We start from the raw sequence: 14,332 nt of genomic DNA on the forward strand, positions 1-14,332 counted from the left end.
TCCTTGACTCTTCCTGCCCCCAGCTGGGCCTCTAGACTTGGACATGCCAGCTTCATTCTACCTCCACACTTTTGCCCCCACAGCCCCTCCCTCCTGGAGCACCCTTCTTATACCACTCCACTCCATTTTGCCTGTTACACAGCATCTTTGCCACAGCCCTTCTTCAAACCTCATTCTGAGCCTTCCCATCTTGCTCCGTTTAAGACCTGTGAGTCTTGTCTCCTGAACAATGCAAATTTATGGAGCATTTGCAACAGCCTCCTGCATATGCATGACTATGTGTACATACATATCTCTATGTATGTTAGAGTAAGAACAACTTGAATTAGAGTTCCAGCTTTGCTGCCTGAACTATGTAACCTTGGACAAGTTGCTTTCCCTATTGGAGCCTCAGTTTCCTCATCTATAAGATGGGATGGTAATAATACAACTTAACCCTCTCTTGCTGGACTCTTGTGAAAATTCAATGTACTCAACACACTGCCTGTGCCATTACTAGTTTAATACATAAGGCAGCTAAAGGCACGCCCATTCTCCAGATGAGGAAACTGAGGCTCAGAGAGATGAAGCGAGTTGTTCAAGGTTAGGCAGCTCATAGACATCATGGTTAGGGCCAGAACTTGTTCCCTCTTGATGGGTCCAGTGTTGTTTCCAGCATCTCACAACTGATGCCACAAGCACAAGACACACACAGAGACCCCATGTCTCGAGCAGAGACATCATCATGCATACTGAAGCCAGCTGCCTTAAATCTTTTCTGGAAACAAAGCCTGGTATGACTAAGTGAGTAAAAAATAATAACACATCTCAAAGGGGAACTTTTGGCTGGGCTCAATGGCTCATGTCTGTAATCCCAACACTTTGGGAGGCCGAGGCAGGTGGATCACTTGAGGTCAGGAGTTCGAAACCAGCCTGACCAACATGACGAAACCCCGTCGCTACTAAAAATACAAAAATCAGCTGAGTGGGGTGGTGGGTTCCTGTAATCCCAGCTACCTGAGAGGCTGAGGCAGGAGAATCACTTGAACCTGGGAGGCAGAGGCTGCAGTGAGCCCAGATTGTGCTACTGCCCTCCAGCCTGGGGGACAGAGAGAGACTCCGTCCCCCGCCCCCCATCACACACACACACAAAAAGGAACTTTCCTGTTTCTATCCTAATGGTAGCTAAGGGGAGCTGTTGCAGAGTTAATGGCTCTCAGGGGCCAAAAGGCTTGGTAGTTCAGAGATGGGCCTTTGGGGGACAGAGTCCCAGCTCTGCTATGCTCTTGGTGGGAGACCTTGGACAGCAGGTATATGTTACTCACTTATGCATTAGTTTCTTAGGACTTCCATAACAAAATACTACAGACTGAGGGGCTTAAAGAGCAGAAACCTATTGTCGCACAGAGCTGGAGGCTAGACATCTCAGATCAAGGTTCCTTGGGGTGGGTTTCTCCTGAGGCCTCTCTCCTTGGCTTGCAAGTGGCCGCCTTCTTGCCGTGTTCTTACATGGCCCTTCCCCTGTGCTGCACAAGCCTGGTGTCTTTGAGTCCAAATTTCCTCCTATAAATACTTTAGTCCGATTGAATGAGGACCCACCTTAAGGTCTCTATTTTAAGGTAATCATCCCTTTAAAAGCTCTGTTTCCAAATACAGTCACATTCTGAGAGTTCAGGGGTGTCCAATCTTTTGGCTTCCTTGGGTCACACTGGAGGAAGAATAATTGTCTTGGGCCGCAAATAAAATATGCTAACACTGACGATAGCTGATAAGCTTTAAAAACATCGCAAAAAAATATCAGAATGTTTTAAGAAAGTTTATGAATGAGTTTTGGGCCACATTCAATGCCATCCTGGGCTGCATGTGGCCCGCGGGCTGCAAGTTGGACAAGCTTATTCTAGGGCTTAGGGCTTCAACATGTGAATTTTGGGAGGGTCACAATCCAGCCCAGAAAAATCTATGTATTTAATAGACCTTACTGTGTGTCAGGCACTGTTCTAAGTGTTTCACAGATTTCAACTCACTCAATCCCCATAACAATCCCAGGAGGTGGGTAATACCAGCGATCCTGTTTAACAGATGAGGATTCTGTTTAACAGATGAGGAAGCACTAGCTCTGGGCTCTTTCCTGTTCTATAAAAGGGTGATAGGTTGGGCGCGGTGGCTCACGCCTGTAACCCCAACACTTTGGGAGGCTGAGGCAGGTGGATCACTTGAGGTCAGGAGTTCGAGACCAGACTAGCCAATATGGTGAAACCCTATCTCTACTAAAAATACAAAAAATTGCCTAGGCATGGTAGTGGGCACCTGCAAGCCCAGTTATGTGGGAGGCTGAGGCAGGAGAATCACTTGAACCCAGGAGGTGGAGGTTGCAGTGAGCCGAGATCACACCACTGTACTCCAGCCTAGGCACCAGAGCGAGACTCTGTCTCGAAAAGAAAAAAAAAAAAGGTGGGGGGTGATAGCATGAGTGCCTACGTCCCAGGGCTACTGCGAGGACCAATGAGCAAATGCATGTAAGGGGCTTAGCACAGTGCTGGGCACACAGTACAGAAGTGTCCATATATATTGTGATCCAGAGAGACACAGGGTCTGACCTGGATGGAGGCTAGGGTGGATGATTCTGGAGAATAGCCTCAGACATGCATTCCTTGTGAGATTCCTAGACTGGGATCCTGCGGCTGACCCCTGTCCTGAGGCCTTCTGAGAGGAGACAGCACTGCACTGTCCCATGGTGAGATAAGTGGGGTTGTTCAAGATGGAGAGGTGTCCTTGCATCCCTCTGGGGCTGGGGGAGGGAGCAGAAGCCCCAGGGAAGTGGTTATGGATTTTAAAGGTCTGACTGGTTGGGCCCACATGGCCTCTGTTGCTCATCCAGGTTCCCTGAACCTGACTGGGTGAAACACTTGTATGCCTTTCATTTCTTCTCTTGTGGGCACAGCCCAGTTTTGGGAGGGATTTTAATGTCACAGTTGAGACCCCTTGCATGGAGCCAGATGGCTTTGATGCAGATTCCTGATCAACCACTACCTAGCTCTGTGACCTTGTGGAATTCACTTCACCTCTCTGAGCTCATCTATAAAATATTGATAATAATAGAATCAAAGTCATAGCAGGATTGCTGGTGGAGGATTTGTTAAGATAGTAAATGTTGAGTACTTTGCACAGTGCCTGGTTCAAGGTAAAATGTTCTAAAAATAATTATTATTACCATTCTTTTTCATTCATTTAATCAAATATTTACTGAACACCTACTAGATGCTAGGTCCTGGGGATAAATTAATGAGTAAAACTCAGACCTCATTATTGCTTTCATGGAGTTTGCAGTCTTACAGAGGAAAAAGACATTAAGTCAAATAATCCCATAAGTAAACACAGAAGTGCACACAGCAATAAGTGTTAAGATTGAGAGTAAATGAACAGGATTAAGTGGATAAAGTTTCCCTGAGAAGATGATATTCAAAGTGAGACCTGACGGATGAGAAGGAGCCTAGAGAAGAATCAGGGAAGATATGACCCAGACTGAGGGATGCCATGGAGTGGGAGAGAACTGGGAACTCTTCAGAAATGGGCTGCTGCGTGGGGAGTCCTGGGGAGAGTGGTGGGAATGAGGGGAGAGCTGCACTGGGTGAGGTGAGATCATGGGCCTCAGAGCCTACATTTACAAGTTTGGATTTTATACTAAGTACAATGGGAAGTCTCTGGAGGGCTTTGAGGAGGGGATTATATCAGTTAGTTTCTGCTGTATAACAAACCATTCCAAATCTGAGTGACATAAAAGAAGGGCCTTTTATTTGTTCATGATATGTGGCTTGGCAGTGTGGGCTCGGCTTAGCTGGGATGGCTTGCCTCTCACACATGGGGAATGGCTGACCTCATTCCTGCATTTCGGGCCAGCAAATTTAAGACAGTAAATGTTGATTACTTTGCAAAGTGCCCAGCTCAAGGTGAAATGTTCTAAAAATTATTATTATCACCATTCTTTTTCATTCATTTATTCAAATATTTATTGAACATCTCCTAGATGCTAGGTCCTGGGGATAAATTAATGAGCAAAATCCAGACATCATTCTTGCTCTCACGGAGCTTGCAGTCTTTGGGAAAAAAACCATGAGTCTTAGATAGCAGGAGGAGCAAAGCCATCAAGATGCACATATTGCAAAGTGGCATGCGTACAGGAATGGGAGGGACTCATGGCCCTGTTTGCAGTCTCCATGGGGCTGAGTAGTTCTAGTTTTATATTTGAGAGGATTCCAATGGCTGTGTGAAAATGGACTTCAAGGGAGACAGAGGGGAGGCCGGTGCAGCAGCTCAGGTGAGAGATGATGTTGGCGTGGACCGAGATGGTTGCAGTGGAGATGGTGAGGTGTGAATGGACTTGAGAGGTAGTTTGAAGATAAAATGAGCAGGAATTTACATGGGGGTTGGCAGTGAGGTAAAGAGAATCAAAGGTAACTCCTGGGCCAGGCATGGTGGCTCATGCCTGTAATCCCAGCACTCTGGGAGGCCAAGACAGGTGGATCACGAGGGCAAGAGATCAAGAACATCCTGGCTAACACGGTGAAACCCCGTCTCTACTAAAAATACAAAGAATTAGCCGGGCATGGTGGCGTGTGCTTGTAGTCCCAGCTACTTGGGAGGTTGAGGCAGGAGAATTGCTTGAACCCGGGAGGCAGAAGTTGCAGTGAGCTGAGATTGTGCCACTGCACTCCAGCCTGGGCGTTTGGGAGACAGTGAGTTTGTGACACCCAAGAGAGGATGTCACAGAAACCATTAGATATTCCAGCCTGACTCTCAAAGGAGAGGTCAGAATTTGGAGATTCAGGAGTCCTCAGCCAATACATGGTGTTTAAAGCTATAGAATTGGACATTTTCATTGAGGAAGAGAGCAGAGTGAGACAAAAAGAGGAATCGGGACTTGCTGTATTAGTTATCTATTGTGGCGTAAGAAATTGCTGTCAACCTCGGTGTCTTGAATTTTAAAATCGTTTATTATGTCACACATTTTCTGTGGATATGGAGTTCTGGAGCAGCTGAGCTGGGCAGCTCTGAGTCATGGTTGCATGATGCAGGTTGCCTTCAAGCTGTCAGCTGGGGCTGCAGTGATTTGAAGGCTTGACTGGGGCCGGAGGATCCACTTCCAAATTGCCTTATTCATGTGGTTCTTAGCTAAAGGCCTCTGTTCCCTGCTGGCTGTTGGCAGGAGACTTTAGTTCCTTACTCAACATCCTATTGAGATGGGCCTCTCAATAGGCTGCTTGCGTTTCTTTACAGCATGGCTGCTGGCTTTCCCTGAGCAAGTTATCCCAGAGAAAGAGAAGACACAGAAGCCACATGTCTTTTTTTTTTTTTTTTTTTTTTTTTTGAGATGGAGTCTGGCTCTGTCACCCAGGCTGGAGTGCAGTGGCACGATCTCAGCTCACTGCAACCTCCACCTCTCAGGTTCACGCCATTCTCCTGCCTCAGCCTCCTACATAGCTGGGACTACAGGCACCCACCACCACGCCCGGCTAATTTTTTGTATTTTTAGTAGAGACAGGGTTTCACTGTGTCAGCCAGGATGGTCTCGATCTCCTGACCTCGTGATCCGCCCGCCTCAGCCTCCCAAAGTGCTAGGATTACAGGCGTGAGTCACCGCGCCTGACCAATCACATGTCTTTTATGATCTACTGCTGGAAGTCACTCTGCCCCATCACTCATTAGAAGTCACGAAATACAGCCCCATTCAAGGGGAGGAGACTTGGGCTCCGCAGAAGGGAGGAGCATATCAAGTAATTTGTGGCTGTACTTTGAAACTACCATACCTGGGCCAGGCATGGTCATGTGCACTTGTAATTCCAGCTAGTTGGGAGGCTGAGGCAGGAGGATTACTTGAGCCCAGGTTTCAGACCAGTCTGGGCAACATGGTGAGACTCTGTCTCTACAAGAAAGTACAAAAATGAGCTGGTGTGGTAGTACATGCCTGTAGTCCCAGCTACTCAGGAGGCTGAGGCAGGAGGATTGCTTGAGCTTGGGAGGTTGAGGCTACAATGAGTCGTCTTCTGGGAGACAGAGTGAGACCCTGTCTCAAATAATAATAATAACGATAATAATATTATCATTATAATAATAAAAAACATAACTACCATATCTATGCAGAGGTTCTCCCACACTGAGCAGGGATCTGGGCAGAGGAATCAGCAAAGTGCACTGAGGCCAGTGAAGTAGGAAGACCCTCATGTTAGGAGGAACCATGGGAGGACTGGGTTTTAAGGAGACAGAATGGTGTTAGTGCTGCTGGGAGCTTGAGCAAGCCAGGATAGGAAAGCGTGCCCTTGGCTTTCTACCATGGATGTCGGCGGTGACCTCGCCAAAAGCATTTCACTGCAACCTGGGGCAAAAGCCAGACTCTAATGGACTGAAGACCGCATGGGAGGCGAGGAATGAAGGTGGTGAGTGTAGATACCTCTTTTGAGAAGGGTAGAGGTGAACAAAGAAGGTGGTGGTGGCTGAAGAAGGATGTGGGGTGACAGGAGGAATTGTTTTTGGACAGGAGATGTACAAATATGTTCTCGTGCTGGTGGAAACTGCAGTGGAAAAGAGGAATCGGGGGTTCAGGACGGCGATGCAGACGCCACGAAGACAGGAGGGGTGTGGTTCAGGCAGGGGCCCCATAGAAAACAGAGGACATCTGCAAACGGGGGAAATGGAAGAAGGCTCAATAAAGGGACTGTTTACCCAGGCACAGGCGGGATGCAGGGACATCCCAAGGCAGAGAGGAATACCCCAGGCCTGAAGTCTTGAGATCACAGGGTCATGAGAGCAGATCCAGGAACCTGGACAGAGGTGGTTGCTGACAGCCCATGGTGACTTGCAGAGAGGAGATGAGGGAAATCAGTCTGACGTCACTGTTGCCCTCCCTCCTTTCCCACCCCTGTTTCCTACTTGCCTAACTTTCTGAAGCCAGAGGGCATGAGCCCCGAGGATTGGAGCCAACAAGTGAGCTTCTTGGAGTGCAGAACAACATGGAGAAGGGGGAGGAGGACTTAGAAAGGCAACCTGAAGAGATGCGGGGATGCGGCGCGGAGCAGGTGCAGAGGGCCCATGGAGGGCTTGGCCGTGGGGTTAGGACACGCCCTGTATTGTGTCCGCATTAGCAGCATGGAGCGGTTTTGCAGCATCGAGGTGGGGAGTGTGGGCTTTCATGTCCGAAAGCTGCTATCTACTGAACGAAGCATGAGGTGATGTCATCGGCCGAGAGGAAACTGGGGAAAGGGTGTGAGAAGTGTGAGAGGAGAGGATGAAAAGATGCAATTGTCTCCACAGGGAGCAGGAAGCACTCAAGAGATATAATAGGATTCTGGGCAGCACGGAGTGCCCTCCTGGGCTTTGCGGTCCGACATTAAAGTGTACCAAGTTGGCCTCATTGTGAGATCGCCTCCAGCTGGCAGACCCAGAGAAGTGCAGAAAGGGCTCATCCAGGCCTGGGGTTTGCAAAGGGAACACACAACTGGAGAAGAGAGAACAGGGAAGGGGTCAGATACCAGATCGCTGCCCAGGCGCACACACAAACACGGACGCACAAAGAAGGCCATCAGCATTTGCCTGCAAACATAAACACAGGCATGAACATAATAGTGAACACGTCTAAGGCAAACATCCAATGCACCTGGGCTGATGCTGCACTCACATATGTGGTAATCCCACACCACGTGGACACAGATGCCCATGGGAGCAGATATCTACGTGCATATACACAATTGGCTGCATGGGTTTGTGCAAGCAGGCATGGGGCAAACATGCAGCCTATGCAGGATACAGACGCATGGAGAGATCTGCACACAGACCTGAGTAAAGAACGCACATACTGAAGGGTGCCTGAGTGGTCATGGAGATACCTGCTGTGTCCATGCTCATTTGTATGTGGAAATAAGTAGCTTAATAGAGTGGTTACAACCACAGAATCTGGAACCAGATAGCTTTGACACATATTAGCTGAGGCTTTGACCAAGTTACCTAACCTCTCTGTGCCTCAACTGCCTCATCTGTAAAGTGGGGATAATAACATCACCTACTTTATAGAATTGTTGGAAGGTCCAGGGAATTACACCACACTTTCCTGGTTCATCTCCTATCTCTCGGGCTGCTCCTTCTCACATCCCTTACTGGTTTCTCCATGTTGCCCAGTATCTAAACCTAGTCCCTGGGCCCGTTCTCTGATCTGTCTACCCACACTCCCTTGCGGGTAGCATGCAGTCTGCAGCTGGGGACTTATGTCACTTGATCCTTTCACTGTCCCTCACTCCCATCACGATCGCACCTCCCTCTGTACCTAGTGGTGATTCCCTGGTTCATCATTAGGAGAAATTTCGTGCCTGCACATTCGACTCCCTGGCCCTCCATACTCGCTCTGCAAAACCTCAAACCTTGTTGAACCCAGCTCTCCACCTACTCAGCACCTTCACCTGTGAACCTATATGTGGCTGGAGAAACACGCAGGATGCTGGCGGGACTTACTTTGTATTCATGATTGTAAGCCTTAGGTGACCTCAATGCTGCCCCAGGCCTCCCCGCTTCACTCTCTAGATGACTCCTTTATGCCTTCTCCTTCCTCCTCAGCCCTCCAGCCACCTCCTCCACATCCTCACTCAGAGCTGATCACTTTAGGTTAGCATAAAAATAATTGTGGTTTTGGCCATTAAAAGTAAGGCAATCTGTCACGGAGAAAATCAAAGCATTAGAAAGAGATCTTCACAGCTCTGATCCCCACAATGACCCACGCACTGTATCTAGCAATTCTAAGATGCATCTTTGTTAGAGCACATCTTAGCGTCTCTGACACTGGAATGTTTCTTCCAGTCAATAGTTTGATTCTCCTTTCTTACTTTTGGATACTTACATTTAATAGTAACTTAGATTTGATGAAATACGGTAGCACATGTGCTCTCTTGTTACCAGGGATGGACTGTTCTTGTCCTTGTCCAAGGATGGAAGGGGTTGTCCTTTAAAACCAATCCCTGTCCTAGTGCACCAGATCCCATCCACTCTCATCCCTGTAAGAACACCACATCCGTCATTCTATCCACTCTTCCCCATAGAATCTTTCCCTTCTCTGCGGCATCATCCACAAACACATGCTATTTTATTCCTCCCAGCTTATGAAAATGCTCTTGACTTGTATCTCACTACTGGCCCATCCTCCCCATTCTAGCAAAACTCCGTGGCAGAATGATCTTTGTTCCCCGTCTCCAATTCCTCTCCTCCCTTTCTCTTTGAACTCCCTCCAAACCGGCTTTTAAGTCAGCATTCTACTCCAGCTCCTCTTGCCAGGGTCGCCAGTCGGTAAACGCAGTCACCAGTTCTCAGGCCTCCTATTTGACCTCAACACAGCGTTTGAACACAGTTGAGCACTGTCTCCTCCTCAGAACCCTGTCCTAAGTTGGCTTGCTGGACGCCACACTCTCCTGGTTCTTCTCCTACCTCAAAGGCCACTCCTTCTTGTCATCTTTGCTGGTTTCTCTTGGTGTCAATATCTAAAGTTTGCGGGGGGACCCAGGGTTCAGTCCCTTGCCCTATTTCCAAGTCTGGCTATACTGATACTGTCCACTCTCCTGGCTTTAAATACCACCTCCACATTGACGGTGCTTCTCTGAGCTTGGAGCCTGCATCACTAACTCCCAACTCATTATCTCCCCTCGGGGGCCCATCAGGTGTCTTCGTTGTTTGTTTTTGAGACAGGGTCTCACTCTGTCACCCAGACTGGAGTGCAGTGGTGTGAAAAAGGCTCACTGCAACCTCAAACTTCCGGGATCAAGCCAACCTCCTCTTTCAGCCTCCCTAGTAGCTGGTACCACAGGCATGCATGCTACCAATTCGGCTATTTTTAATTTTTTTTTGTAGAGAAGAGGGTCTCGCCATGTTGCCCAGGCTGGTCTCAAACTCCTGTGCTCAAGCAATCCTCCTGCCTTAGCCTCCTAAAGTAAGGGAGAGTGATGTGAGCCACTGCGCCCGGCCTCATCAGGTGCCTTGAAGGTTACCTATTCACGGATAACCTTCTGATGAGAGCCTGCATTACACTTTAGCCCTTCACCGTGACGGTGACCCTCTTGAGGGGAGATATTGTATTGTGTCATGTCTTCACGCCCAGCACATACTGCCAGGTAACCACTTGCTGAATGAATGAATCCGTGACCCAGAAGATGCAGAGCGGAAGGAGGGGGCTCAGGTTTTGATGGTAGGGAGCACTGGATTCATGGAATTCCTGAACTGAAAGGAGCAACCTGTTCAAAGGTGCAGAGGCAAGCCTCCCAGGAAAGCAGCCCTCACAGGAAGGGAAGGGAGAGGCATTCGGGCATGGGGTACAGCAGGGACAAAGGCCCGGAGGCTGAAGCGGGCAGCTTGTTGGGGAAGACAGTGGACCAATGGGCAATTCATGAGAAGTCAAGATTAGAGACGTATATTAAAGCTAAACTCACTCTCGAAAGGGCTTAATAGCTAGGCACAGGAACTTGGACATTAAGGTGCAGTCAGTGGGGAGAATTAAAGATTTTTGAGCAAAGAGGCGATGTAAGAGACCAAAGGGGCTCCAGAATTTCAGGTCAAAACAACTAGGAGAAAATATTGCACAAACAAGTGTTTCCTAAAAATGAGGCTAATTGTTTCTTTCTTAATCCCAAATGCGAGAGTCAGGCTAAATTTAGATGACACAAAAACATGGTGATAAATAATGTAAAACCACGTCGTGAGAGTTATCCTCTTTTGATTACATCAAAGAAAGAGTATTAGTAAGATATTAGTGCTTAACCCCTTTATAACATGTGTTTAATATCTGCTCCTTTCTTAAAAACAAAATGAGGCCAGGTATGGTGGCTCACACCTGTAATCCCAGCACTTAGGGACGCTGAGGCAGGCGGATCATCTAAGGTCAGGAGTTCGAGACCAGCCTGGCCAATGTGGCAAAACCCTGTCTCTAGTAAAAAATACCAAAAAAAAAAAAAAAAAAAAAAATAGCCAGGCATGGTGGTGCACACCTGTAGTGCCCGCTACTTGGGAGGCTGAGGCTGAAGAATTGTTTGAACCCTGGAGGTGGAGGTTGCAGTGAGCTGAGATTGCACCACTGCACTCCAGCCTGGGTGACAGAGTGAGACTTTGTCGAAAGAAAGAAAGAGAGAGAGAGAGAGAGAAAGAAAGAGAGAGAAAGCAAGCAAGCAGGGAGGGAGGGATGGAGGGAAGAAGGAGAAAGAAAGAAAGAAAGAAAGAGAGAGAGAGAGAGAGAAAGAAAGAAAGAAAGAAAGAAAGAAAGAAAGAAAGAAAGATAGAAAGGAAAGAAAGGAAAGAAAGAGAAAGAAAGAAAGAGAAAGAAAGAAAAAGAAAGAGAAAGAAAGAAAGAAAGAAAGAAAGAAAGAAAGAAAGAAAGAAAGAAAGAAAGAGAAAGAAAGAGAAAGAAAGAAAAAGGAAGGAAGGAAGAAAAGAAAGAAAAAGAGAGAGAAAGTCTTGGGTGCAGAGACCTTGACAGGCAGTAGTATCCAGCTGGAATTTAATTACTTTTGTTCTGTTTTTGTTATGTTTACTTTTACCATTGTAGATAGTTTATAGCGAAGCATTTAATACTACAGTTAATGATACAGTTTATTTTTTCATTCATCAATAATTCAGTAAAGATTTATTGAGCACCTATTGTACGCCAGGCACAGTTCTAGATGCAGAGGATACAGCCACAGACAAGACAGACCAAAATCCCTGCCCTCATAGAGTTTCCACTCTAGTAGAGGACAACAGACAATAAACAAAATGAGAATGTCAAGTAGATGGTGAAATGTTGCGCTACGTTCTGCGGAAGAAAACAAAGCAGGGGAGGGGAGAGTGACTGCTGGGTAAGGTCTTCCTCCACCTCCTTCACATCTTTGCTCACATGCCAGCTTCTCCTGGGCTTCACAGACCACCAATTTATAATTTCCATTTAAAACTTCCATTTATTTTTATTTTTATTTTTATTTATTTTGAGACAGAGTTTTGCTCTTGTTGCCCAGGCTGGAGTGCAGTGGCACAATCTTGGCTCACTGCAACCCCTGCCTCCTGGGTTGAAGTGATTCTCATGCCTCAGCCTCCCAAGAAGCTGGGATTACAGGCACCTGCCACCATGCCCAGCTAATGTTTGTATTTTTAGTAGAGACATCTCGGCCTCCCAAAGTGTCGGGATTGGGATTACAGGTGTGAGCCATGGCACCCAGCCAAAACTTCCATTTTAAATTGGTGGTCTGGGAAGCCCATGAGAAAATGGCATGTGAGTAAAGATGTGAAGGAGGCAGAGGAATGAGCTCTGAGGCTGTGCAGGAGAAGACTGAGGCAGAGGGAACAGCCAGGGCAAAGGCTCTGTGGTAGGAATGTCCCAGATGTGAGGAGCTACAGGAGTCTGATGTGGCTGGAGAAGAGTGAGGAAGTAGGAGAGAAGCAGACTCTGAGGTCTGAAAGGTACCTGGTGGCCAGATCACACAGGGCCTTACAGGGCTTGGAAGGATTCCTGCTTTTACTCTGGCCCCAACAGGTGCATCATCATTAGAGGGGTTTGAGAAGGGAGAAGTGACGTTATCCGACACTTAAATTTTAACATGACCACTTTGGATGCTGTGCCAAGAATAGATTCTAGGGGACAAGGGCAGAAACGGAGAACTTTTAAAAGGACATTATGATAACTTAGAAGACAATGGTTGTTTGGACAAGGACGGTACAAGTAGAGGCGGTATCAGATTCTGGATGTATTTTGAAGATAACACTGTTGGAAATTGCTGACAAATTGTATGTGGGGGGTGAAAGAGAATTCATGGTGGGGCGGGGCGCAGTGGCTCATGCCTGTAATCCCAGCACTTTGGGAGGCTGAGGTGGGCAGATCACCTGAGGACAGGAGTTCAAAACCAGTCTGGCCAACATGGTGAAACCCTGTCTCTAGTAAAAATACAAAAATTAGCCGGGCATGGTGGTGCACGTCTGTAATCCCAGCTACTAGGGAGGCTGAAGCAGGAGAATTGCTTGAACCTGGCAGGTGGAGGTTGCAGTGAGCTGAGATTGTGCCACTGCACTCCAGCCTGGGTGACACAGCAAGACTCTATTTCAAAAAAAAAAAAAAAAGAAGGAAGAAAAGAGAATTCATGGTGGCTCTGAGGATTTTGGGCAGAGCAACCGCAAGGGTGGAGGTTCCATTACTGAGATTGGGATGAGCATAGTGGCTCTGGGGGTGACAATCAGGGATTCCATTTTGAGTTTGAAATGCAGAGCGTACACCAAATGAAGCTGTCAAAGGGGTAGTTGCCTATGTGTCTGGAGTTTCATGACACATACTTGCACTTTATTTATTTGAGATAGAGTCTTGCTCTGTCGCCCAGGCTAGAGTGCAGTGGCACAGTCTTGACTCACTGCAACCTCCATCTCCCAGGTTGAAGCAATTCTCCTGCCTCAGCCTCCTGAGTAGCTGGGATTACAGGTGTGCACCACCACACCCAGATAATTTTTATATTTTTAGTATAGATGGGGTTTCACCATGGTGGCCAGGCTGGTCTTGAACTCCTGACCTCAAATGATCCGCTCACCTTGCCCTCCCAAAGTGCTGAGATTACAGGTGTGAACCACCACACCTGGCCACGTATTTGCACTTTAAAAGTCAGCTGATGTATCAGCTATAAAATGAGGATAAGAAAAGAAAAGAGAAAAAAAAGTCAATTTAAAGAAAAAAATTATAATAGAAGTAGCATAAGGATATGGCAAAAATCACTGAAGTTGTACAGGAATGAGTAACCCTCAGAAAATACTGGGGCAGGGGTGCAGAAGCCAGAGGAGCTCGTAGAGAGAAGTGAGTGTGCGTGTTAGGGGAGGTTGATCCCCTTGCTTCCTCTCTCTTCCACTCTAGGGCAGAAATGCGAGCTGTGGCTCTGTGGCTGTGCCTTCACCCTTGCTGATGTCCTCCTGGGGGCCACCCTGCACCGCCTCAAGTTCCTGGGACTATCCAAGAAATACTGGGAAGATGGCAGCCGGCCCAACCTGCAGTCCTTCTTTGAGAGGGTCCAGAGACGCTTTGCCTTCCGGAAAGTCCTGGGTGACATCCACACCACCCTGCTGTCGGCCGTCATCCCCAATGCTTTCCGGCTGGTCAAGAGGAAACCCCCATCCTTCTTTGGGGCGTCCTTCCTCATGGGCTCCCTGGGCGGGATGGGCTACTTTGCCTACTGGTACCTCAAGAAAAAATACATCTAGGGCCAGGCCTGGGGCTTGGTGTCTGACTGTCGGTGTCTCTGTGCTGTGTGATTCCCCGTGAGCTCTCAGTAACTCACTGTCTCATGAACACTTGGACAGCCCTCCCCGCCCTTTGTTCTGAGTAATAATA

General features: G+C 47.7%; 2 protein-coding genes across 5 annotated transcripts in view; one reads left to right on the top strand and one right to left on the bottom strand.

The window, feature by feature from the left end:
- Nucleotides 1–14,229, top strand: part of GDAP1L1 (ganglioside induced differentiation associated protein 1 like 1) — a 32,290-nt gene extending 18,061 nt beyond the window's left edge. For all 3 annotated transcript variants that reach the window (XM_045362998.1, XM_045362997.1, XM_074005389.1), the window contains one exon: nt 13,859–14,229. In XM_045362998.1, the coding sequence (XP_045218933.1) occupies nt 13,859–14,202 (344 nt within the window). In that variant the 3' untranslated portion in view covers nt 14,203–14,229. The remainder of the gene's footprint in view (nt 1–13,858) is intronic.
- Nucleotides 1–14,332, bottom strand: part of OSER1 (oxidative stress responsive serine rich 1) — a 104,129-nt gene that overhangs the window by 62,717 nt on the left and 27,080 nt on the right. The gene's annotated exons all lie outside the window — the stretch shown is intronic.

Source organism: Macaca fascicularis, chromosome 10, assembly GCF_037993035.2.
Source record: "Macaca fascicularis isolate 582-1 chromosome 10, T2T-MFA8v1.1".
NCBI lineage: Eukaryota > Metazoa > Chordata > Mammalia > Primates > Cercopithecidae > Macaca > Macaca fascicularis.